General features: G+C 39.3%; 1 protein-coding gene across 1 annotated transcript in view; it reads left to right on the top strand.

Moving 5' to 3' along the window:
• SPIRE1 (spire type actin nucleation factor 1) overlaps positions 1 to 27585 on the top strand; it is a gene marked incomplete at both ends in the record, with an annotated part of 130460 nt that overhangs the window by 49744 nt on the left and 53131 nt on the right. Inside the window, one exon of the mRNA XM_082318243.1 lies at positions 11020 to 11256. Within this exon, the coding sequence (XP_082174369.1) occupies positions 11020 to 11256 (237 nt within the window). The remainder of the gene's footprint in view (positions 1 to 11019; positions 11257 to 27585) is intronic.

Genomic DNA, 27585 nt, shown 5'->3' with positions numbered 1-27585 from the left:
GTAAAACTGTTAGGGGAGAGGGGAAGTGACCAGTGTGAGGTCTCACAAGAAATGAGCCATTAGGAAAACCCCACAGGACCTTCAGCCCCATACACTTCCTACATTTGAAGTTGGCTCAAGTACTGGATGGAAGAAATAACGCCTGTGTTTTACAGTGTGGTTAGGAAGGGGTTAGTTCAGCTATTTTGCTGTAGAGTTTGGGACTGTAAAGATGAGACTGAATTTAGGATTTGAGTTCTTTGGTTGTTTTGTGTTAAGCAAATTGTGGAGGCAACTATATGCTGGCTTAGAGCTGTGACAACACTCACCTAGAACTTATAAACTCTGAATTGTAGTTGATATTTTACAAAAAAGTGTGATGTTTTCAAAACCAGGAAACTTGCCACAGTATGAACATAACGCCTTGACTTTCTTTTCCCAGGTAGGGATCCCATTCGGTCATTTAAAGGATGATAACGTGGCTAGAAAGACAGGGGAATATCGCAGCATCATTTTAATTTCCAAAGCATGAGAACTCTAAGGGGATTTATACTGCCTGTATGCCTGAGCTCAGCTCTGTTCTTTGCAACGCAGCGAGGAAGCTTTGAGGAGCTTGTTGCGAGTCCTTGATCCAGGGATGAGTTGTGTAGGACTGTGTTAGAGCTGTCCTATAGTGGTCCTATGGATGTGACAGATCACTCTGCCCTGGTGTTCCCTCCTCCCCTTGCTACCCTGTTACCTGTGATATGCATCTTTACATATCTTGGTTTTCCTTGGGCTGAGGATGGGAGAGTGGCCTGTACAGGAACTGACTTTAGCACATTCATTAACAAGGTCTCAGCACAAGAGAAACTTAAGATTGGCTCTTTTAGGCTTAAGTGTATGAGACTCTCAAGTTTCTCAAGCAGTGCAAAATGCACTGAATAGGACAGCAAATTTCACTATAGATTTTGAGGCAGTAAGTCTAGTTAATTGGTATGCATATACCTTTTTAAAAAAAAAAAAATTCAGCCTTTTTTTGTTCGCAAGTACCTGTGCAGCTTACATAGATGTAAGTGTTGGAATTAATCCCTCTCCACCAATGGTTGGATATTTAGTAACTTAGCTGCTATCTAAGCAGCTAAATGAATTATCTAGATACTGTCTCTACTGTTAGAAGACCAAGTGCTGAGCATTGTAGAAAATCTGGCTGTGATACAGGTTTTTGTAGAGAGCCAGTTAGGAATGCTTTGGTGGGTGGTGGTGGTGCTTTTTTTTTTTTTTTTTTTTTTTTAATCCAAGCATAAACTGCATATGAATTTTTTTAAATAGCATAACACTTCTGAACTGTGACTGTAAGCAAATCTTTGTTATCATTGCTGTACTAGAGTACATGGATATTATCGTTATTGGCAAAGAGCAATAACACGATGCTCAGCAATTGGTAATCCAGGAATATGACGGTCCCGTTAGGGATAATAAACTGTCGTAGTTCAGCACTTTGATGACTGGGAGATGGCAGGTGCTAGAATATCTTGTGCTTAAGGTACTTCATTCATGAGGTTATAAACTGTATATTTTAAGTATCAATAACCTTTAACTGTGATAGAGGTATATTTTAATATGGATTTCTTCTGGGGGGGATTTCACTGTTCAGAAGGCAAGTGAAGAGAATAGAAAACTGTGAGTGTAGTTTCGTAAATGGATTCTCTGGGGTTTTGCAGCCCAGAGAGCAGGTGGTAGCTTTCTGTTGAGGCTCGGCCACCCATTCTGTTGCTCTGCGGTTTAGGGTAAGTCAGCCTTCCACGCTGTGATTGTATCTGACTTTCAGACCTAAAAAATAATGTCAAGCTTATATCTTCTTATAAGTAGGTAACTTGTCAACAGTGCCTACTGGTGCTTTCTTGAATTTTTCTACCAAATGCCAGTCTTTCTGATGAGGCCATTGCGAGAGCTCGAAGGTAATTGTGCAGTAACTCCCTTTGCTCATTGCTAAAGTATTTTATGTTCACTTAGGCATTCAGTCTTGAAGGAGTATTTGTTTGAATGCCAGTGATCCAAATGCCTATATCCAGTGTTACTTCTTATGGGGAAGAGGATGTGGAAGGATATTCATAAAATCGGGAGCTTTGCAGAGGCTTTGTCAGCCTGCAGTGTTATGTTTGTATGACACAGAGATCATACATAACCTAAACGAAGAGCTGTCTAGCACGTTAGTAGCTCCTTGGACTATCATGATAGTCTATGTGAAAATTCACATATTTCATGATCAAGTTATGTCCTTAATGTAAAGCTCAAGTTTCCTTGCATGACTGACTAACAAAAAACCTCTCAGTAAGAGTCTCAGATTTTTTGGCTTTTTGTTCACAGGGCGTATGTGTGAATTCCCATTAGTTTCTTTAGGCAAGAAGTCACATATAGATATGTGCCTAGGTATGGCTGAGTGCTCTTCCACATGATAGTGGAGGTAGCTGTGCATGGTTCGTCTTGGGCGGCTATGTAATAAATGCCAACATCCCATAGACATCTTTGAAGTTTCTCCTTCAGTATGGATGAAGAGGACAACCTTCTTATTGGTGGTTATTTGACTTCCCATCAATATGCAGTACCTTTAAGACAAGCAGCATTAAATTTGTATTGCTTTGTGCGTGGTTAATGAATCCTCCAGTCACTAGAAAGCAGCAGCAGCGTATGTCAGCCTTCTTTTGTGGCACATCACTTTAAAGAGGACCTGTTGTGTGGTTACATTTGGGCTTGTTTCTTGCCATCATGGAGTTTAGGCATGAAATCTTGGCATTATGAGAGTTTGACTGACAAGAGAAGTCTGTTAGAGTCAGAAAGACATATTTTTTCAGGAATGGAAGAAGATGGATTTTAGGAAAGCTACAGTTAAACCAGAAGAGCTGTCATGTTCCCAGCTCTGTGTGAACTTGTTCAGGTGCTTCATCTGTCTCTGTGAAGTTCATCATCGGTGAAACACTTGAAATGCACGCATACCTCTGACAAATATGGTGAAACCAGCCTAACTTTTGTAAAGTCTGTTGAGAGCCACTGCTGGAAAGCTTATAAGACATACATGCAAATGTAAAACTTCAACTAATCAAGAATTTGTATTTAAAAGAATAGCTTTCATTGTACAGGTATTTTGTTTGCTTGGCTTTTGTAGTTGTTAATTTTGGGGAAAATAGGTGTGAGAAAGTTCTTGACTCACAGGAGAAGAAATGGTTTATATTGCACCAGGTGTTTACTCACTTTAATTTTTTAATTAATTAAATGGGGGCCAAGCCTGTAGCAGGCAACTCTAGTGGTTTAAATGAAATCCGTGTGGGAAGGCTGAAAAGTTAATGCAAACTGACATTTTGAGTAGATTAGTTGAACTGTGTAGATATTTTTAATAAAAGTGGCATTGATTTTGCATTGCTTCATGACTACCATAAATTGAACTGAATCAAAGCTACTGTAAGCATTTTATTATCTTTCCTCTAATAGCTTGTCTGACAGACCATAGGCAGGTATGCAATATCAGCCAAATTTAAACCAGTCGCACACGAATTCTCAGGATCAGAGCTACAAACGAGTTTCACTCTCCTTTATACCAGTTTTCCTTGAGCTGCTCACTTCTCCCTCTCGCTACAAAATCTTTTGCTGTAGTTAATCTGATACTTTTGTGTAATCTGGATAAAGCTTTATTCAAAGCTGATATGGCAAATGGCAATTTCCGTCCCTTACAAAACTTGACCCCACTGGAGTTTCTGTGGCCTGGTTATGTTTTTGGTAGTCAGCTGAACTCTTTGCTCCTTCTGTTGGCTTGCTCGGGGAGTTAGTCTGATTGTTTCTATTTCTATATAAAACTATATATAGATGTTTAACTATATTTTATCATTTAAAGAAAAAAAGACAACAAACACTTTGTTTGGACCTGACTTTATTTAGTAAAGTCAGCAATACTGAAGGGTTATGTGTGCTGAAAAGAATAATAACTTATTTGGTTGGATAGGTGTAGTATTAAATGATTCTGATGTAATAATACTACCTGTTGATTTATCACATTAATATTGCATTGAAACTTTTCTTTAAAAAAATATCTCTTATGTGTAAGAAGCATTACTCTGAACAGTAATAGCAGATTTATGGGTTTGGTGTACATGAGAAGGGAACTAGAACAGAAGTTTGTGACGTGGTCTGATTTTGTGTCTTTAAGATAAAAAACATATATTCTCCTTATATTTCAAAATAGCATTTCCATAGTCTTTGGGGCTTTCACAGACTTAATTTTGGTGTACTTAATTTCGAAGCCACTAAGATTTTGAATGAAGTTTTTGTGCAAATTATCTTTACAGACTGTGATAATAAAATGTTTCTTAAAAAATGAAGACGAGATACTGTGCCTAAAATCCTAAATAGGTAGGATATTTTAAGGCAATTTTTAGATAGTTTTAAGCCTACAGTAAGGAAAAGTAACAACATACCCATTCTGCCTATTAGTTACAGCAAATATATTCCAACCTTAGAATTCTTAATGTCATCGCCATCTCTGCCATTTACTTAAATGGGATCAGGATAACATGACCTGTATTTAAAACTGTGATATGAATAGAGGTATATTTAAGAACTTTCAAATGACTTTCACCATCTGTGTTACTTAATTATCGCACCTAATTCTTTTACTGGAGCTTCAGCTATCACTGGAGTCTCCACAGTTAAATCAGGGAATTTAATTTTGTTTTTCTCTGGGGATGAACTGTCACTTTGGTGAAATTCTTTCAGGTTGGATAAATTCCTTAATAACAGACTAACAATTTGTCTTAATCTTGGGGATTATAATGTAGGAACAAAAACTAGAAGAAAAATGAGGTTTTTGTTTCAATGTTTTAATGCGGCAGATAAAATGTAAGTTGAGACTGATGCAATGGAATAAATTCTGCTTTCATTTATGCTAATAAATGATAGTTCTCCTTAGATAATATCTATAGTGAAACTTGAACAACCAAAAACATGTTTATAATTATCAAACCTTTGAATCGGTTGGAGGGTTATATTACACTTGAGCCGTAATAAACTTACTGTTAAATTACTGCTACTTCATTAGAGGCAACTGAGTCCAACAACATTTAACTGCTTAAATTTTTACATATTCACTTTGGGGGGATCAAAGCAAAAGCTAAAACAGCAAGCATCCCCTTGGTATGTTTTAGGCTTGTTCTATGTCTTTGATCGGGAGTTCTTCCACTGAATCTCTTGAATGTATACCTGAATAGTAAAAAGAATTCAGTAAGTAGGTCTCTCTACCCACTTAGTGCATTCAAAGACTCGTGGATATAAAATAATTTTGAAAAAGATCTCCCCTGAATACGGTAGAGAAATTTTCCTAACTCTGAATGTATCTAAACCAGACTGAATCTTGTTACAAGGGAGTATTTAATTTCCTTTCATATTTATTTTCTATTAGACCCAACATACTCTGATTTTTTTTTCCTTTGCTTTTATTACTGCTTTGTCTTAAATAGCAAGGCTCATTATATTGCAGAAAGCAGTATCTCATTATTTCAGTAGCAAACCAACATCACCCAGAAGTTAAATAATCCTGTATCTTATGTCTATATCCTTTGGAAATGAGTGATTTATCTGATTCATCGGAAATATTCTGAATCCTTGCTACTTACCTGGAAGCACTTGGAAGTTTTTTCACTGTTCTCATTTGACAGTCTGTTGCAAGTTGCTCTAATTTAGTGAAGGTCATATTCAAATTTAGCAATGACCCCAGCTACTAAAACCTGGGTAATGCTAGCCTGTTTCCGCTGGGGAATGCTGTGGGTAAAAACTACATTAGTACACCCAGGGTATGTGGTGACAGCAATGCATCTCTTGTAACAACCTATTTAGACATAGTCTTCCATGAGGTACTCTTGAGAGTTATGTCGGGCATCTAAGGATGAAGTAAATAACCAAAAAGTGTACTTTGGTTTATCCTAACCCCGCTGTTTGTTCACCCTTCCTAAAAGCGTGGTCTTTTTCAGTTCCAGAATAGGATACTGAAGAAACAACAAATTACTTTGTTACAAATGGAAAGGATAACCAGAGCAATAACTTGCTCCCTCTGTCATCTAGCTGGAGAGGAATAGTTGGGTTTCAATAAAATTTTAACATGCCTATCTTTTGAACTGTATTACACATTTTTATCACAAAAACTTGTGTGTGTTTGTGTGTCTTCTCCTAATGCGCCATTAAAAATCCAAGATACGTAACTCTTGACTTCAAGGGTGCCTATGGATATGTTTATGCTGCGTGTTAGGATTCCAAAAGCACAGCGTGGAGCTCCTGGCAGGCTAATTTAAAGTCAGCAGTAGGACAGGTTAGTCTTTGCATATTGACTAAGTGCTGCCTAATACCAGGGGTGGTGGCAGAGTTGGTGGCAGAGAGGAGCTCTGCCCTAAGGAGTGCCATGGCTAACGCCAGCTCCGGTCTCTTGGCACTTTTACCGTAAGGCAGAGTGATTCTCCTTCATAAAGTGTGTTGGAGATCTGCTGGTAAGAAATGGGAGCACTTAAAAATAATAATTGTAGTATGAATTTTTAATAAAAAAATTATTAGAATTCATAAAAGGCAGTGCAGTAGTAATGCAAATATTGTTGTGACTGGTTGCCATATCTGAGGTCCCTGTGGGAAAGTTCAAAGTTAGTTGACTCACCTTAGGAGCTGGAGCTTTACAGCATCTTCAATCCCAATTTAGGGATACAAAACTTGAGTGGCTTCTGGAGGAAGGGAGAACTTTAGGGAGGGACAGGCATTTCAGCTGAAGAAAAGCCCTTTGCTGCTGTTAGTACAAGCCTGTCCTTAGGCTTTGTTGCTTTGTTTAAAAATTGAGGCAAGCCTAGGAAGGGGATGAAAGCTCAGACAGTGCCCCATTGTGTGTGTGGTGAGTGGGGGGAATGGCATGCGGATTCTGCCCGTTCTCATCTACGCTTCAACAAGAATCAGAGAGATATATATGTTGAGGGGGAAAAAGGATTCTTCGCGGGGAAAAAAAAAAGTGAAGTACTCACAGTAATTTCACTCGAGACTTTTGCAAGTCTCAAACATGTTTGGTTCCTATACAAAGGTTGCATATTTGAAGAGTTTTTGAGAATGTTAAATTGGCAGTGTTCATTGGAAAAACATAATTTGTATCATATGAAAGACCTAAAACCCTAATGAACCCCTTTCCAAGAGGCATGCCTTAATGTGCTGGAGGAAGGTATACGGAATGGAAAGTTCCATGCAGTGTTTGTGTATGAAAATAATGTGAATGGTTTGGGGTTTGGATTTGCTGCGTGTGTAAAAGGGGTGTGAGGATATTGTTTTTACATCGTGTTTGAAGTCAAAGTGTTCCAGCAACTTTATCGCAACTTGTTATAAAAGAGCAGTATGATATGAGTCCAGGCTGGTGTAGGAACTGAAAGAATACTCACTTACGGTGAGAGAAAATTCCCCTTTCACTAATGATTTAAGCACAACAGAGTACAAGTTCAATCTGTGGGAAATTTTTTTTTTTTCTTTTTGGTCTGAAGCCATGACTTTCAAAAGAACTTGGTGAGAAGGTGTAAGGCGTAATAATGCAGACTTCCTTGTTTATTTTTTTAAGCTATTTAGCCACTGATTGATTTGCAAAGATCAGGTCCTTCACCAAAATTTAAATCAATCAGGAACAAATGAGTTCTAAAATTCAAGGTGCAGAACTTGAATTTTTTTTTTTTTAAATCCAAATCGAGCAGCATCATTTATCATTAGTGCTGGCCCTTATTTCAGTGTCGTACAGTTGTTTTGGTGTGTCAGTGTACAACTCTGTGGTTTAAAAGAGCCTTGCTAAGTCCCCTCTTAGCATTGTTTTTCCTACTATACTATTATATATAGTGCTTGTCACTTGTTAGGTGCCAGAAGTATTTATTTTGTGTGAAATCAGCAAACAGTGCAGTTTAGAACCAGTGACTTCTTTGTAAATAATTGATGCTTCTAAAAAAAATAAGTGGTAGTCCCTGATTACCCAGCTCAAAAAAACCACATATTTGTCAATTCATCCATTCAACTGTGAAAAGCTTTTCCTTTTTTATTTTATTTGATTTGTATTACAGGCAAAGTGACAGCACTTATGCGTTTAAGCAGCAATGAGCTGACTGTCTAACCTTGTATGTTATGTTTCTAGTTATGTAGACATAGAAGTTTTATTTGTGTGAAGTTGCATCAGTAGTTTTGACCATGTGAAGAAGCGATGACAATTCTGTGACTTTCGTTTGATATTCATATGGCATTTGTGTGGTTTTACAAGATCCTGGGTACACCAGTATTACTGAAAGCACTGAATGTTTTCAGTTCTAATGCAAGTCAAAGCAAAGTTTCTCACTTAAGATGTTAGCTACTTTGTCTTTCAGCAAGAAGAATCCGTGATACTGACAGACACTGAATAAATACGGTTTTGATCACAACTCCTAAATAAGGAGCTGAGAGACTGAAATATAGGTCTGAATTGGTGCTGTTGCAGGCCTTCGTGTTGTGTCAGCTTTGCATGTATTATGAAATCTGTTCATAGTACGTAAAAATGCACAAGCCCTATTACTGAACTGCAGAAGCCCCACTGCTGATACATCAAAGCAAGCAGCAGCTGTCATCCAGTTTTAGCCATGGTGCTTTTGAATGCCTTAATCCTCTTCCCAAACAGAAGGAGGCAGAGAGATCGCACTTTCTTTATACCCCCCACTTCTATTTTGTTGAAGTGTTGGTGTAGCAAAATCTAGAAGCTGTGTTCAGCAGCCATCACTGCATGGCACAAGACGTTATTTTCTTTGCAGCTAATTTGGACATTTCAGTCCTCCTCATGTATGCTAAGCTCTTTCAAATTTAGTTTTTATTAAAGTTAGAAATTACTCACATTGTGTTTACTCCCAAGTGTTTAAAATATCAAAGAGATTATTCAATTGTACTTCATTTTCATTTAGGTCTACTGCAAGGAATTAACTTGGTAGTCTTTGTTCCCTTTCAGTTGCTGAAGCAGTGTATGTTGAGATTGTACTCAGAACCTGAGTTACAGGAAACACATGTCTACCAGTAGAATATATTTTATTTTGTGAAATGTTCACATTTTCAGTTTTTTTTTTTAACAAGTTTTACGAGACAGTTATTTCAAAATAGCTTCTCTAAGAAGCAAGCCAAATAGGCTGCAAATGTAGGTTTGATCTGTTACGGCTGTTTTTAAGGTCTATATGGTGCAGTGTCCTGTCTCCAAAATGGGTCATGGCAGAAGTCTGGGGAAGGGTATGAGAACTGAGCAAGCATGCCGCGATGCTTCCCTGGTATACCTTGCTGTCTCACTAGCATTTCCCAAGTCAGAAGCTGTTCTTTGAACTAAACAAGTTAAGACCATTTTTTCTTCATTAATTTGCCTAATCACTTTTCTTAACTGCATTTTAGGAATATTTTCCAAATATGTATAAACACATTTCACGAGAATAACATAGGAAAATTATTTATATTGAATTGAGTTATCAAAATTATTGGAAATAAATTATAAAAGGGTGGTTTTTATGTATTGGTTTTTATGGGTTTTGTTTGTTTATTAGCCACTGTCTTGCAAAGTGAATTTGCACTGCAAAGTAATGTCAGCAGAGGACTGAAGTGTAAATATACATGCAAGTGTACAGCTGTCAGACTACAGCTAGTTCATTAAAATGTCTGTCTAGATAAACTAATAGGATATCATTTTAAGTCTTCGCTAACCTCCAGCCTCTCAGACCAAAAATACTTTGCTGTGCTGAAATAAGTAAGCTGCTAGAGTCAAGTTTAATGTTTTAAGAATCCATTTGTGTTGTCCTATTTACCCAAATAGAATTTCAAAAATCTGCATTAAAAAAATGTGTTGACCCAGGATAGTACTGAAAGCCAGATGAGAGAAAATGGCATTTGATGACAAGGTTTGGTATGTTTAGAAATGCTCCTGTTATTAAAGTTGCTCTAGTGCCAACTACTCCTACACTGGAGTCTGCTCATTTGTGTGGCATGCTAGCCATCACAACACACAAGGAAGATCAGAGATTACATGCAATAACTCCAGTCCTACTGCTGTTGTCAGACAAGGATCTCCCAGCAGCGACATTACCTTCTTGTGGTTTACTCTTGCAAGCCCATTTTCCTTCCCTCTCCATTAATACCCGTTTCCAAACTCCTCAGTTTGAAATGCCATCTCTTTACATCTTTAAAATGCTAGAAGCTTCAATATTACTTGTAAGGAAAATAACTAATGCCAAGAAAGAAAATGTGCGTTTAGCATTTTGGAATGTTCATGGCAATTTTTTGCTAGCTTACACTGAGTAAGAGGTCATCTGTTCGCTTTGCTCTTGACAGAGCACAAAACAGAAGCCTCAAGTTCAATGAAAAATCAAAGTACTACCTCATTACTATGAAATCCAGTTGTTGGTATTTTCAGTGGAATATCTGTGCCTCCACTGGCTGTGCAACAGACAAAGGAATTCTTGTGGGCTAATGTTCCAGTGCTCAGTGAGTTAATATTGGGATGTCCACAGCTGTGTCCAGACACCTCTCAGGTCAATGAAGAGATGCAGAAACTGAAGGGCAGTTTCCAAGTGTTGTTAATTTGTGGGAGGAGGGAGGCATCTCACGTTAGTTTATTCTTTCTTTCAATTTCTTCCCACCTACCCCCCCCAAAAGGTCATATGCCTGTAATGTAGTTTTACAAAGTCTAGAGTAATGTTACTTTGAGGTTTGTCATATTAGAAGGAAAAAGGGAAAATAATCTACAAAGGTCCTGCTTTGTTTTTAAATTATGAATTTTTATTTCAAACTTTGCAATAAGAAAGCGGTAGGTATGTAGTATGACCTGCTCTTGCATGTTCTGTGCTGCATTACTGAAGTCCTACTGTAGGTATTAGAGGATCATTTTTCTCTTTAGTTTTGATGTTTATTGCCGTCTCCGTTGCTAAGTTTGTTATACAAACATCAGAAAAGGGTGTTTCTAGACTGATCTATTCATTCATGTAAATGGCATTAATAAGTATTTCTTTTTCACTTTTATAGGTTATTGAATCACTAGGGATAATTATATATAAAGCCCTGGACTATGGTTTGAAGGACAATGAAGAGCGGGAATTAAGTCCTCCACTGGAGCAGCTTATTGACTACATGACTAATACGACAGAAACAGATGGGAGTAGGGATGAAGGATATGATGCTCTGGATGAAGGAGTGGAAGATGACAATGATGATGACAAAGAGGAAGTTGAGGCCATTCATTCCTATAAAGATGTCATGAAGGTACAGTAATGGGCAGTTGTGGGGGTTTTTTATTTTTTATTTCACTGTTTTTGTCAATGAGAAGATCAACTCTATTTTCCATGTTATTGTCCAGTGTGATACTGGCTGTATCATTTTCTGTTTTCCCTGGTCATTCTGTAAGGTTTGCTTGCAAAAACAACATGCAGTACTATTTCATGTTTGACAGTAAGCAACAGAAAATCCATGATCAACTTTATCGTTGGATGTGCCATTAATATCACATTTTGATTTCATCCATGCACTGGATAGTCAGCCTTCCAGTGTAACGTCTGTTGAATTACTTTGTGTACACTTGGATACTTCATGGGCTGTTTCAATTAATTCAGCTTTTCATTACTGCAGTATTAGTTTAATTATTCCTTATCGGTTTCTTCCTTTACCACCCTCCTCTGCCGAAGCAGAGGAGTGCTTTTATAAGAGTAGTTCATTTGTATGGAGTGAGTCAGGATACAGTATTTCATTGATGATCATTATGGTTGTGATTCTTGACCTGAGTTGTGAGATTTGGAAATATAGCTTATGAATTTTAATTGCAACGGGTTCTTTAATGTTATCTGGGCTACCATGAACAATCATTTAAAAGTATTAACTTTTAAATAAGTGAGTATAACACACTGAGAGTACTACAACTGAGTAGTCTTCAGTACAAATTTTAGAGCCCAATGAGCTCTTAGTACAGACAAAGGTATTAATAAGCATGGATTTTGACAAAATTTGTATAATTGGTTTACCTCATAAATAATCTGAGAGTTTAATACAGGTTGGAAAATTGTATGTTAACTTGTACCAGGGGACTGAACCCTGTATACTGCTGCTTCGTAAATGCAAGTCATATCTAAGGACCAGAAGCTTAGTGTGTCACAGAAATTAAGAGCGTAGTGGTGAAAGCCAAGACCAGAAGAGTGTCCCAGATAGCGTATCAGGACACATTAGCACGCAGAAACAAGACCCCACTAAAACCTGCCACTTCTGATGGGTTCACAGTGAAGAGGGAAGCTCTTAGGAGACTGGAATGGGAGTAGCTTTTGTCTGAGATGCTTTTGTACCCTCCTTGCATCAGAAATAATGCTAAATGCTTAATGCCTTTGTTTTTCCTCCCTCCCTCAGAGAGGCAGGGATCAGAAGGAGAAATGAATGAAACGGCCTTTCACTCCCCTGTGATAGGGAGGGCCTGGCTGGCTGAAGTACTCTCCCCTTGAAGCCCCTGCCACTGTGCTGAGTGCTGCCCTCGCTGCAGGCAGGAGCCAAGGTTGCTTTGCTCTCTCCTCCCTCTGCTGCTCCCCGTCACCCAGTCATCTTCCCTAGAAGAGGCCAGCAGCACCCTCCTAAGCCCCCATGGGAGCTGCTCCAAACAGCACGGTGCTACATAGAGGACAGATGCAATATATCCTCTTTTCCCCCAGTTTGGCAAAAATGCTGTGAATTGGTGGGGACAATCAAAATTGGATCATTGGAGGAAGTTTCGCTTAGTGCAGAGGCAGAAGAGACATTTGTATGTGCAGAGCTGAGGGCAGCGGCTTGTAGAAGTGATTCTATTGCAAGTTCTTTACTTGATTTCTGCAAACAAGACAAGTTTGGAAAACTCTGAACTCCTTCAGTTACATTGCTACACATCCGTGAAATACAAAAAGGCTAAGAAAATGTTTGGTCAGGGTTCAACTGTTACGGCTGCTGAATGGCATCTTTCTGGTTCTGCTTTGTTAATACGTATCTCTGCTAGTCTGAGGTACCTGCTTATTCATATGTTTTAAAATCAGCATCTTACATTTTAACTTCTATCATCTTTTGCTATTAATTTTTTATCATTCTGGAAATGTACCGCTTTTTTGACTTCACCTTAGTGAACTGAAGTTTAGCTGTCATTTCTACATCATCCTAACTTTTACTCCTCCATCCCTTGGAATTCTCTTTTCTTGCTGTTGTTGCTTTTGCCTAAATTATTTGCTGCAGGCTTAACTCTGCGACTCGCCTTTATTCCCTACTCTGTCGTTACTGCATTGATGTACTAGAATGGCAGCATCGTTCTGCCACGTTTTTGACATCAGTGCAGATTTGTAAGATCCTTTTTTCTTGACTTCATACCTTTTCAGGGATAAGACCATGTTTTCTGTGTGGCTTCCCCCCCCCGGTAAACTGTGTTGCAGGCTACACCCTTATTTACCCAGTGACTGTTTCACAACAGTAGTGTGTGGTCTTGTGACCATGAGGCTTGATTATTGTGATTCCCTCTTGGCAAGACTCACTGTGAAGCTTTCTCCTTTGCAGTTTGTAGTGAATGCTGAAGCAGGTTTGCTCGTTGAATTGAGCAACTGTTGTTCTTGCCTACCCTGCATTCTCTAAATTGCAAGCTTGGAAAATGGTAGAGATGAGCTGTGTGCTACTTATATTGATTTTTAAGGTTTTTAACTATATAGTCTTCAGTATGGACATGATTTTGTCCTTGAAATGTGATTATATGTTTCGTCCTTCTCCAGAAAGTGTCACTGTCAGGTCCAAGGCCCGTCTGCCACTAAGACTGAATTTTTCACCATTAATCACTAATGTGGGTGGGCCTATTTTGTGATTAAAACATGGAGATAGGTAAGATATGTGTCAGGTTTCTCTGTAATGTGAAGTAGGCACGGTCAACCCTGAACCCTCCCCTAAGCTGGAAAATGCTGAGTAACGTGGTGGACACCTATTCCCAAGAACTGGGAAAAGGGTAAGTGCTAAATAGTACTGCCAAGATCATCACTGGCAAAGCTCCTCTTTGGAGAAGACACAGACAAGCTTTTGTGCTGCTTCTCGGTATATTTGACTGCTTTGGCTTTTGATTTTCTTGGCAGGACCAACCTGCTGCACAGATTTGATCCACTGTTTTTAAAAATGCAACTAGGAAGAGAGGAGACGTTGGTTGCCAAATGCTTAACTTTTTTAGTCTTTCATGTATTTTGGGTATGGCATCCCTAGTGCAAATGAATGGAGAAATAGAGACAGTAAGGACTGGATGTTTTCAGACAGATGCTTTCCTTGTTTGGGGCCCTCTTCCCTGCCCCCATCCGCAGTACATACACACCGTGCACATACGGTACGGGAAATTTGTACGTCTTGGGAGAGCCAGGTTCGCTGTGCCTGTACACAAGGACAGAAGTGTACATATACAGTAATCCTGAGGGGTCAGGAACGCATCAGGCTGACAGCACATGTACGGCTTGGGGAGCCTTGGGTCAACAGAGGGTATAGACAGAGCAGGCCGGCATGCTGGGTGGTGTTGGGCTTGCTAAGGGTGTGTGAAGTCCTGTCATGTGGCACCTTTATCACAGCGTGTGGCCCTCCCTGATGCTGAAACAAGATGATGGTGTTTATCAACTTCTTCCAGGGTATGCTCAAACCCGAATTCTACTCTTAATGTTATCTCACTCCTTATCCCACAGATCTCTGCAGTCAGATCGTTTAAGCCAGCACCACTTTTCATGTTAACCTGGAGGCGCTTTCTAAGCTGCAGTTTATCAGTATCTGCTGGCCTCAGCCCCAACCCTAAACCCAATTCCAGTATTATCCTTTATTCTAGGCCAGCACCCTCTTCTAATTCCAGATGTAAATAAAGACTCATAACCCTTTGATAGCAGGTTTTATTCTGTGCTGGTATTTGCTGGGCTGAACTGCCATCCTACCCCTAGCCCTGTCATTTCTTCCAGCTTTGAACATCATTGTAGCCAAATCACTACTGCCAGTACTAGGCTTTACCTCAGCTCTTCTTCAGAGCAGAGGTGTTGTCAGTAATATCTGCAAATTGTGACACTAACCTTTGTCACTGCCTCTGCTACCTTTTTCTGCAGGTCTCGTAGAAGATACATGAGGAGTCAGTGGTCTTCCTGAACCAATATCTTGCTCTTACTTATGTTCACCTTTCGTCCCAAAAGTTAACTCAACTTTAACAGGAACTTTGTCTGTAATCGAGCCACCCCTTCTTGTATCAGAGACAAATATAGGTGGATGGCCCCCGGCGCTCAGTGGCCTCTGGTCCCAGGCCTTACCTAACTAATAACTTGTAGGTAGTTCAGTAATAATGTTTGTTAATTCTGACCAAAAATTAACTGTCACGCAACTGCTGCTTCACAAAGATGAATTAGTGACCCAGGTACCATAGTAAACAAAATCTCATGCTTAGGAAATCTCCATGCTGACCTTTCAATTTGTATGAAAGTTATTTTCAGAGCAGCATATGCAGTATTGTGTTATCTTGCTATAACAAATGTAAAAAAGATTACAGTTTGTAATATTTTTATCGGTAGAAATTCACATTTGTGCTTTGCTGGTAAGCAAAGGGGAAGGATAAATTGTTTCTGTCACACACACACACCCACACACACCCATTTCAGATATTTTAATTGTCCTTTAATCATTGGCATGGTCTCTAAAATGAGAAGCTTGTAAGTCTAGGTGACTTGCATATCTTGGTAGTTCAAGTACATGACTGACTTCTTTCAGCTGGAAAGAACTGAAATTTACAGTGGTGATATTGATCTGCTTGTGTTTTGTTTTGAGTACTCTGATGGTAGTACAGATCAACTATCTGTGGCATGTGCAGAGTTACAGAGGAAAAGAAGAATATGTCCTGTCTCCATGCAATTACAGGCAGGATGAGATCATCTACATTTAGATCTAAGTATTTTGGAGGCTCCCTTCTGAGTTTGAGGACATCCATTATTATCATATAGATGGTATGACCCCATGTAAGTATAATATGGGAACTTGTCAGAGAGGAACCAGAAAATGCAGTTTAAGTTTGGGTATTTGTTTATGACAGACAGTTAAAAGAGTTCATGTTACTGGAATTCAAAGACCCATAATTTTGCCTAGTCCATGAGGTTAAAATTAGTAAGATGCAGCTTTCTGTGAGTGTAATTCTTTTTAAGGCTGGGTTGGCTTTAGTATTTTTATATGAACCTGCAGAACAGTATTTGCGCTTCATTGCAAAACAAGCAACTTGCAGCATACTCTGTAACTCTGTCTGAAGCTGGTGAAGGTTTTGGAACCTTACTGAGATGGTAACCAATGTCCCAGATGTTAATTTTATATTAAAGAGGAATGCAACAACGTTGGCCATTTGTGAAAACAATCACGCTCAAAGACAACAATTGATCAGCTCTCCTGAGTCCTGTTCGTAGTGTACTCAAATGTCACATTCTAGTCTTTATCTCGGTGGATCTTCTTTTCGAAAAAGGCGATCTGTGTCTCCACATGTTGATGGGGGAAAAAAATTGAAATGACATTGGGTTGGATATCCTCAGTTTCCTTCACTTTTGTTGTCACAGTACTTGAGCTTGATTTGCTGGCTTGACCAAAAATTAATCATCTTCTACCTGTGGATCTTCAGTTGTCCACACAGACCTGGTGTCTGAGACCCCTTTTGTAATGTTGGGGAACCTCCTGTCCCAACTCTTTGGGTCCCTGAAAGTACAACCATCTAGTTTTTGTACCTCTTAAGTTCTGAGGGGGGCAGGTTCTCCTTTGGCTATCCCTTTTTGCAGTTTAATTCTTTGGGGACTGTAAGCTAGAAAGAAACCCAAAGATCTCCCAAAATGATTTTGTGAACACACCCCTATATCATACTACTATGACAGGGCACCCCCAGGTGGATGTCCCTGGGCAGTTTGGGCCTCTGAAGGTGGACCTTCATGGTGCTGGTCTGAGCCGGTAGAAGACTTGTGTTGGCAAACTCCCTGGCGACCCTTTCTCTCTGTGATGTGTTGACAGAAGTGGGACCTCTGAGTTCAGCAGCAAAGTCCCAAGGACCAGTGCTCATCTCCTGTGCTCAGGGGCTTAAAAACATTCCCTTTTGAGCTCTTACCCTCCCAAAGCATGCTGACTGAGAGTACACCTTTTTGCATCAACTACCCAGTGTCTTCAGCCAGACCTACAAACATTGTGAAGGTCCCAGAAAAACAATTGCCGAGATTGGGTTAACAAAGGAATATATAGATCTTGACTGAGTAGGACCCATCCACAGGCATTTTCTTATTCCTTCACCATTCTTTGAGCTAACCATGGAGTTGTCTTAGAAGTGCAGTAAACCTGATATTTTTCTCTTGCCCAAGCAAGCCTGGTACATCATGGTTATTCATTCAAACCATAGTGTGTTTCTTCTGTCTGTGCTATCACCCTGGCTGGGATCCATGTCACCTGTATTTAGTCAAAGCACCCCAAAGGTTTTTTTTTGTTTGGTTTTGGTTTTTTAACTCCATCAATTCCTTCATCTGTTTTGCTGCAAGACCCCTCAAACATTTGTGCAGGCACAACTGAAGGACTGGTGGAGTAAACTGTGCTAATGGCTGAGTTGTGAAAGGAGTCAGTATTTGAAGCTCTGGTACTGTGCAGGCCGGGGCAGCTGAGCTGAGGACAAACTGCAAAATAAAGCAGAAGTGTCTCTCTGCATGTTTGAGTCTTTGTAATGTATGAGCAATATCTCCATGTTGTTGGTTTTAAAATAAAATTATTTAACAATACTAATAGGGTTTTGATATGAAGGGCTTTATAAACAGCTGCAGAGCAAGTGGATTTATGGCAACTGAGAACTCTGCAAGTGAAAGATAAGTGGAAGCGGAAGTAATTCTGGGCTGTTCACAATGTTTATTTTGAGAGGTTTTGCTTAGAACTGCATTATACGAAATGTACTTGCAAGGAAGTTGTCCCTCATGACTTTCGTCTTCCCATTAAAAAAAGAAGGGTCTTTTTTTTTTTCCCTCGCTTTAATTATTCTCAGTGGAAACATCTCTTGCATCAGCGTGGGCTTAGATGGATTGGAGTGTCTTATTCCAGGCTGGAAGACAAAATCAAATCACCTTTTCTGCGGTGATTTTTACCTTCCCATTACGGCTCATAGTAATGCATCTACACCGGTTAAAAACCATTGTACCCATAATTCACATAATTATACCGGTATAACCTGTCTAAGGTCTAAAATAGTCTGAGGAATCCAAGGAGTTGTCCAACAAAAGCAGGAAACACAGATTGGGTGTTCAGATTATTTTTATGTATGGGGAGGTTAGAATACACCTGAAATTTGTGTGTGGTCTTTATGCGTCTAAAAGAAGCAGAGTAGGGCATGGGCTTTTTTCCCATCTGTTTTATGCTGCAATTATTATAAATAATTTATACATGGGTAAAAATAAAGTTCCAGTTTTTAGTGGAGGTGAAAGGATTCTTTGGTGGTAATGGTGTCCCATAGTGCATAAAATGCAGAATTTGTCATGACAGAGCTCCAGTTTTCCTTTTAAAAATACAAATGTCTAAAATGTGCAAAGCATTCTGTTAGAAATAACACCTCTCAGTATGAGGTTTAATCTGAAGTATCAAAGAATCTGTGTTAGCCTGCGCTGCTAAAATAGACCCTGGAGACTAAAATAGATCAATGAGTGTTCGCTTTCACAAGGTACCTTTTGTTCAGATTAGTTTGAAATTCTAACTAATGACTGGAAATCAGGGTAATGATTGGTCAGTTAACACAGTAAGGCTGTAGCGACCCATAACAAAGTAAAAAAAGAGCAGAGCCGCCATTCCTTACGGAAGTGACCCATATCTTCTCTGCCCTATGGATTAACTCCAGCACTCAGCTGGGCAGTGCAGACTGACCTGTCCAAAGCTGAAGGGATCTGCCTGAGATCCTCTCTCTTCAACTCGCAACCGCCTCCCCTCTCCAGGTGTTGAAACTGATAAGTGCACAGAAGGCTGCGATGGATTTTTCAGATTCACTGTCAGCCTGGTAAAGGCAGTAGATCTGCTCAGAAAAATTAGCCAGGACAGCAGCTTGTCTTACATTAGGGTTTGGCAAAGGTTCATATTTGTCAGAATCTAGTTTCCACCCATGTAGACTTTGCAGTCTTGGATGTTCGTGGTGTTACAGCTAGCTTTTTAGCTCTACTGACGCCTTTTGCTCCTTTAAAAATGCAGGCCATTTTTATAGAGATTCATATGACATCTGCTATTGTGTCTGTAAGGCACAAGTGTTCTTTTATTTCCATGTAATGCCAACATCCCATAGGGAATATCCCATGTGCCTTATCAGCACTGCTTGTATTATTTACATTGTGTGTGTGATATATGTTTTGATAGAGAAGGAAATTAATGGTGACATACAAAATTGCTGTACAAGTTTCTCTCTCGATATAGCGTTATGTGTTGAATGTTCCCAGTAGCTGCCCTCACAGACCATATTCAAAACAGTAGATTAACTTGTTTCTGCAGTTTTCAAGTTGTGCATATACAGCTCTTGTCTGAAACGGGTGGTATAGGTGTTCTTGTAGCTGTGATGGTCTACAGGCACGATAGAAGCAGCATTTATGGGGTGGGGAAGAACTTCGTAATTAGGCCAGCTGATTCAGCCAGGGGAAAATATATTGCCCCTTCCAGGCTGAAACGAAAGGTCCAATGGCAGAGTCTCCAAGTGCTTGTCCGCTATAAATTTTGGAGTCTCTAACTTTTGCGAGGTGTTAGAGCCTCACAATCCACCACCCCATTCAGGAGAGGGGTCAAGAGGAAAAGTGGCTGTGGAAGCTTTGCCTTTTCTAGTTCTTGCCAGGACACAAATGACTAGATTTGAGGATGCTCCCAAGTTTTTCTTGCTAATAGCAGTTGTGTAAAAAACTATAGGTATTTCAGTTGTCAATATTGCTAGTTCAGAGTCACTTTAAGGATGATATAATTGCATTGCCAAAGAAAATGGAAGCAGCATAGATGCTACAAAATTACTTAATTCCTTATAGAGGCATATTGTACTGTAATAGCAACATGGGAAAAGTAAAGAAACGGAGCGAGGGCCCTTTAATTAAGCCACTGTGATCTTCTTGCTTTTGAATTATTCAAGAGGGAGCCTTGGGCTTGAGGCAAAGTTTCTTTTGGTGCATTTATTTCAGTGCTGGTAACAGTATTAAAAGAAATAAAACATTTGGAGGAAAGTTGTTTGAATTGACTTAAAAGTACCACTAATTTTCCAAAATAATAGTCTCTCTATTTTAGCTATGTGATTTTTTTAATATGTTCTTGATTACTGTGTTTTCATGATGTTACTTTCTGCTCCCCTTTGCTTAGTGTACTGTTGCATGCTGTATTTTAGAAAAATATTTAAGTGAGATAAGGCCATTTGATACAAAGAAATAAACAGTGTATATTAGATTGTGCTGTCCCCTGAAGATCTGAATCTAAAAGTCAGAATATCATATTTATCCCAAAGATTGGTCTGCAGACAGGGAATGTTTTGCATTTCTTTTAGTAAAAGCATTTTTACAGTAGGCTTTTGTTTAAAACATGTAGTTGCAACATCCTTAAATAGTGTTGTAACTGAAGCAGTCTTAAGGGGTAGCTTTCAAAAGACTATTGTTCGCAGGATGCATTGGCTGTGAGTATATTTTAAGTGATTGATTTGTAAATATTTTTGATGAAATAACACAATGGGAAAAGCAATACTCTTCTGGGTGATGGCTTCAGTGCATTTCTTAAGTAGTTTTAGCTTTGCCTTACTGCACTGCTTGGGCCATACCGTCCCAAAGCTTGTGCATCTGTGTAGATGAGTCTTGTATGCATAGTTGTGGAGAATTATTTGAACATTTTAATCTAGCAGCCTTCCTAATAACTCGCACTAATTTGTGCAACTGAAGAAAATGGTCCCAAGAGAGAAACTCCTTAAATCTACTAACTTTGGCAGAGCATTTGTTGAAGGGAAGGTATAGGCTAGCCTGGATGCTATAGGAAGACAGCAAGCATGGTAATTCAGAGATTTTGTGTGGGGAGGCGAAGTGAACTGGCAGAGCTGAGTAGCAACCATGGCTACTCGTTCTTTGGAGACCCAAACTAAATCATATAAAGAAGAAGATTTAGCTGAGGGATTGGCAAGGGCAGGGAGCTAAGGGATCATGCTAAAGGAAGCCAGCTGCACGCGAGGGCAACGCTTCATACGCTGCTCTGAGTTCCCTTTGTGTAAAGCCTGTAAAGAAGGCATTAGGAAGAATTTTTTTGGAAGTCTGTTGGATGGAAAACAGAGGAGTTTTTTTGCCTTTGCCCTGAAGAGAGAACAAACCCCTTTGTTTTATTGTTATTTATGTATTTGCATCTCTGAAAGAGGCTAGAAACTTGATTTTATACACCAGAAAAAACAGGCATTTGTTTTATTGTTATTGAGTTCATGATGGCAAGGAAGAACAAGATACTTCGGGTGATTTAAGCCTAAAGAGAGTTCTATGGTTTTTTGCCTGGCTTTCTCTTAGGACAAAGCAAGCTTGGAGTTGGGACAAGAAGGTCCTAATGAGCAATTGTATTTGTTTTTCCTTTTTGGCATGCCAAGATTCCTAGATGTGAGCACTAAGGCCAACACTTGCTTTAGATGAGCAAATTCTCATGAAGCCAAATCTCTTTATGAACTGGTCTCTTCTAATCAATTCATGTCGATCAGTCCACTATATCATACTGTGTGTAACAAGCCCCCGTATATGTGTTTTATACAGACACACACACTTGCACAGATAGATGTAAAATATCGCTGTCCTCAATCCACTTTTTAAACCTGAAAGATTGATGAAAGGTGATGTTTGAAAACATGACGGCATTGCAGGAAGAAAATGAGCTATAGAGTTTGTTTTTTAAAAACCTTTGACTTCTGTGGTATCATGTAATATTAAAAAACAAATGAAAAAACTGAAGTTCAGGAGAGTATTAGTCAGCATGATTTATTAAGGCTTTTCATGTCTGGACAGAGGAATTGTGTCACAGTAGAAATATTTTTAATGGCTCAGAGGTAAAAAAAAAATAGAAAAATATGTTTTCCAGGCAACACACATATTTGGAAATAAAAATATTCAGTAAGTTAATTTTGCCCTTGTGTTTGCATTTAATTTCTTATAAACCTATCCAGAAAGCAAAGGGATTCCTGTACCTTAGCTTGATCAATAAAGCTGGGGACAGTTTGTGTAAATCCCTTTAATGTAATTTTAAAGCAGCTTTGAACGTGACAAGTGTTTGAGTGAATTATGTTGATAGACAGGTTTCATTAATTAAAGTGATGTCATTTGGTGTCTTAAACAGTTGTCCTGATTTTTCATTCTGGGCAGTGTAATTGGAGGTCAACACGTGGTCTGCTTTGCTTTGAAAGTAACCACTGTGCTCGTTTTAAAAGGGTGATGTCAGTCCTTTTCACATTTGAATGTGTTAGTGAGCAAAGGAGGGGCATTTATTGCAATTTCTTGTCCTGGAAATGGTGCTTACTGCATTTGGAGCCAAGGCACTTTGCCGGGGTCTTTCCAGTGAAGAGTCTGGCTGCCAGAGGCACTTGGCCTCATGGTGTCACCTTCAGCAGAAGTGCTGAAATCTGTCCTTACGGGAAACCTTTAAAAAAAACAAACTGCAAAATAGTTGCAAAAAGTATACCTCTGAACGCTACGGGTTGTTTTTGCTTTCCTACCTGGGCCCACTTTTTGTCTCTAGTGGCTAAAGGAGAGGGGGAGAGGAGACATGCCCGCTCCTTCCAGGCACTCTCCTGGTGGCCAGGGGATGCATGGCACCCGTCTGCCCTCGGCCTGGCTCTAGGGTCAAGCGAGCAGGTAAAACAGGATGGGTGTCTCTGTCACATCCAGGGCACTTTCTGCCGTAAAGATGAAACTCAAAGAGGTTTGTAATCCCCACGGGATATTACTTCTGCCTGGGTACACGGCAGCGAACTGCTGAGGTGAGATAACTGGCGAGATAACTAGGCCACCCCCCCACTAATCCCTATTGTCTTACATGCCTACCACAATAAAATGATTAATAATTTTCTTTACCGCTCTGACAGATAAAGATAACCTCTCTTTGAGGTTAATTTGGCAGCTATCTAGGCCTTTTAATGAAGATGCTGCAAGCAGAGTGGTTTCTTGGCAGCTCCCTGCTGGTGTCACGCAGAGTTTGAGGGAGCTGAGCCCCCCTCACCTTCCCCGCCTCCCCCAGCTTCCACCTGAAGTCATCCTCCTCATGGGACCCTGATGTATACTTAAGGATACTAGCAAAAAGTCCTTTAGAAACACTTCATTTGGAGCTTTTTGACAAGAGAGTGATGTTTTCAGCTATCTTTGCTGGCAGAACAAGCTGTAAGCTTTAACACTCATCGCCTTTACAGCAGACTCTTTGTAGATGTGATGGTACATCCTAAATTCGGTTCAGAGCTGTCAACAAACTCCAGTTGAGGCACTTTGCCAGTGTCTTAGATTTGTCCCCTTATCCACTGCTATCAAGTTCTTCTATATTAAGTTGATGTTAAACCGGCTTTCATCTTGCTGAAGGTAGCAATGTTTGAAATAGATATATAGAGATATAGAGATATAGATATATATATTTGCATTTCTAGTTACCTGTACTTTGCTCTTAAGTCTTGTTTATTTTAAAAATAACTGCCCTGAGTTTCAGCCCTCAAAAGTGGCTTTATCATGAAAAATGTCAGTGCAGGAAAAAGTTACCCAAGAGTAACAATTGGTCTTTGGCTACATGCAGGAGAGTGCTCTGCCATGATCACCCCTTTGATAACCTTACTCTCCATGGACTGAGGTCACTGCAGTATTAATTACCTTCCAGAGATTTAATTCTTTTTATATTTCTGCTCTGGAAGGCATTGGTAGACGTATCATGACAAAGCATCTATTTCAACGGACATGTAGTAGATGTCTCTGCAAGCGCCAGGGGTTTTAAAGGTAGCTTTGAAGTTGAAGAACTGAGCTGGGAGTTCCTGCCTGACTTGCAGAGATATATCTTTCATGATATGTAACTGAGAACAGGTAAATAATTATCTGTGGTGCAGGTCCTTAGAATACTTGGCACGAAATAGTTTAATTATTTAAGAGCTGTGTTTGAAAACAAAGCACCCATGCAGGAGTTGACTGGAGAATTAGGAAAGTGATTTGTCTCCTCCTATTTTCTCTTTTTCCCTTCAGATAATAAGATTCTGATGAAGAGGCGGCTGGTAGCTGGGTTGTGGTGTGTGTTTCTTTATTGTTTTTCTTTGTTTTTTCCCTTAACTATTCTCTGTCAAGGACAGATCCCTTTTACTGCAGAACATGCTTGTTTCTACAAGGCTCCTTCTTAGATAAGAATGATAAGACTTATCTGATGTGGTTGAAATAACCTAAAGTGCAAAATTATTTTATGTTAATTAAAAGCAAGGTAATGAGAGTTGGGAAGACTCTTCAAATACTTTAAACGAGGTCTTTCTTTTACAATGCATTTTTTTTGAGTGTGCAAAGAAATTAATTTCAAAAAGAATGCTCAGCATTTGAAAGTGCAAGTAGCTCTTCTTGAAAATATAACAAACTTTGCTTGTTTTTGCAATCAGAGATTGGCCAAGGTGCATGGCTTTGCCTCCTTCTACAAGTGGCATATTTTGAAATAAGCAAGCTAACTGTTAGAAAGAACAGCCAAACCCTAGGGAAGAAGAAGAAGAAACGTTTCTGAATTTAGTTTATTAGCAAGAGAGGATCTCTCTTGCTCTGTATCTTTGGGTTCTCATCTTGTGTTAAGGTCTGTGTTGTTCAGCCTTTTTAGAAGCAAAGACTCATTCCTATCCCCTCCAAGGAGTCATGATGTTAAAATAAAACTAATATATTTTAAGACTGGAGCAAGAGGTCAGCCTTTAGATTGTACTAGAATCTTCACAATCTCTTAATCAGAAATAACTAAGATTACATTTCATATGTATTCCTACCAGTTCAGGACCTAAGATTTCAGGAAAACCGCCGATTACTACAAGATGCGTAATAATTCACTACAGTTATCCATTCTAAATTTTCATATGGAGACTGAAATCTTTTTAGCAGATAGGAGTGCAAATGGACGAACAAAGCAGGGACATGATGGAAAAGTATGCTGTAGCATCCTACATGATTTGGTCAGCTATGGCTTTGATCCAAAATTATTTTATTTTCTTTATCAGAAATGATTCCTGACCAGCTCAGAGGGCTTTGCATCGGCCTCAGATCTCCATTGGCAAAATAGAAGTGGTAATTCCTAGTGTCGCAAGGGTGAGAGTATACATGCAGCATGGACTGCAAGGCAACTGCTGTGATGGAGCCCCTACAGCACGATTACAGTCCCCACGGTTAAGATTCAGTGCAGTTTGGGATATATGAAGCGGCCTCGAGTGCTTTACAGAGTGGGGGTTTTACTCCTGTTGCTGCTGTTGGCAAGAAATGTGTGGAGCCAAAGCAAAGCAGTAAAGCTGTCTTTCCCTCAAGTCTCTGAGCAGTCAGGGCAGTATAAACACCATCTGCGGTCCCTACAGGTGGTTAATCCCACCTATATACAGGGCGTATGTCAAAGCCATTGACTCTAGATAATTCAATTTCTAGTAATTACCATACTGGAGACAATTTCCAGGAATGGAGTGTGCATAGAAGAAAAGGACAAAAAAGGGCACCACCACTAGAAGCAGAGGGAACTGAGGAGAAAATAACACCTTTTAAATTCTGATTTATTGGGTATCTGTTCTGCTTGAATAAGCAAGGATATGTATTTGAATCAAAATTACAGTATTTTATTTTAAATCAATTAATTTAATCAATAAATTGTGGGTTAAATAATTTATTTCGTACCTATCTTAGAGTGGCATACCTTTTAAGTATTAACATTTGGGTAACTGATATGCTTGATAAGACAATTTCAATGTAGATTCAATGGCTATAAATTTTAAGAAAAAAATGTTACGCATACTTGCCTAGAAGAAGAAGAATTGTTCTGTAGGCCTTTTTCATGCAATCAGAGTTTCAAGAACTGATTTCCAGGTACTGCAAATAAGGAGTACAACATACATGAAGGAATAGAATAGGTTTCCATACACTGGGATCTAATGAAAGCAAAATGAGACTGGTTAGAAGTCGCTTCATTTATTCACTGGGGGTGAAGTTTAAAAGCTTGTTGTGTTTAGTAATGCAGTTTGTTTGGTTATGCAGCTGGAAATCTGTTTTTTTTGATAGGAATAAAAAGTCATGCTTCAGGACAAAACATGAAAGCAAATTATTATTATGCCAACAAAGAGAAGTTTCAGCGCTTTACATAAAAACAAACAAGCTTCCCACACACATACATTTTAAAGCTCTATATGTGAACTGTAAATTGCTGCCAAGGAAAGTGCATGTTTTTATTTTAGTTGATATATTTTAATTGGATTTTAAGTGGCTCATGAATAAAATGGCCTTACGTTAATACATTGTTTCTCATTCAGTAAGTATGCAAACATCTGAACTGTTTAGTAATGAGAGTGATGGGCATCACTGAAAAATTGACAGAGAAACAACCTCCCTTCTGCATTATTTTCCCCTTCCTTTTCTATGTGTGTCAGTGAGATTTGGTTTCTGATTTGAGAGTCATTCCCCACCATTTTCTGTTGCCTTTCGATAAAATTGTTTTCTCTTTTATTCTGTTTGAAAATTTTGCTATTTTCTACTATTTTTCCAGAGATGCTTTGCTTTTTTTCAAGCAGTACCCTGAGTGTAATGGCTGCTTTACACGCTTGTATGGAGGCTTGGGGAGAGGGGAAGAAAGAAGGGCATCTATCCTCCCCTCATTCTCCGCTGCATATGCCAAGCATCCTGGTACAAAAGCAACTCTCCTCTCTTTTCTGCTGAACAGAAGTAGTAGTTCCAGTAAGAAGGCACCCTCCAGCCCTAAGGAGGGCCTGAGAAGCACGGCAGACAACCATACAAAATTACATGACAGGGGTGCAACTCTTTACTATCAGTTGTTTGGGTCTAAGTTATTTAATAATGTAAAGGGTGGTTCCACAGCTTAATGGGCTGTTAGCTAAACAGCTACGGGTAGCCCTGTGAATACGTACAGCCACTCCCCTTCTCCTTTAATCATCCATTTTTATCATGTTTCCCCATCTATGCCTTAACTCCGCTTCTGAAGCTAGTTTTCTTACCCAGTTGCCTCCATCCCGTCCTTCACGCTGCTGCTCCTGCATAAATGCAGATGCATGAGCAGTACAGATGAGAGCTGCCGAAGGTACACAGAGCTGTTACCTTGTTGTGAAGCAGAGCGCTTTAGAAAACGGTTGCTGCTGACAGGCTAACTAGTGGTTTTGCTAAATGTTGCAGGGGTTGACATTTCATGTAAAAGAATGGGAAAAATATAAATTGTAGGATTTTGCCCTTGCTCATGAATAATCCCATTGATGTTCCACTGAATAGTCAAAGAAGGAGAGCTAGCAAATTCAGATTACTGCATATTTATATTATTAATTCCTCCATTATTCTGCTAAGAAACAACAGAGCACAGTTTCTCTGAAACTAAGAGTGAATGCAGAATTGGTTTTCACTT

Source organism: Platalea leucorodia, assembly GCF_965183815.1.
Source record: "Platalea leucorodia genome assembly, chromosome: 1".
In the NCBI taxonomy this organism is placed as follows: domain Eukaryota; kingdom Metazoa; phylum Chordata; class Aves; order Pelecaniformes; family Threskiornithidae; genus Platalea; species Platalea leucorodia.
The sequence above is the reverse complement of the archived record's forward strand: the minus strand, read 5'-3'. Positions and strand labels throughout refer to the sequence as shown.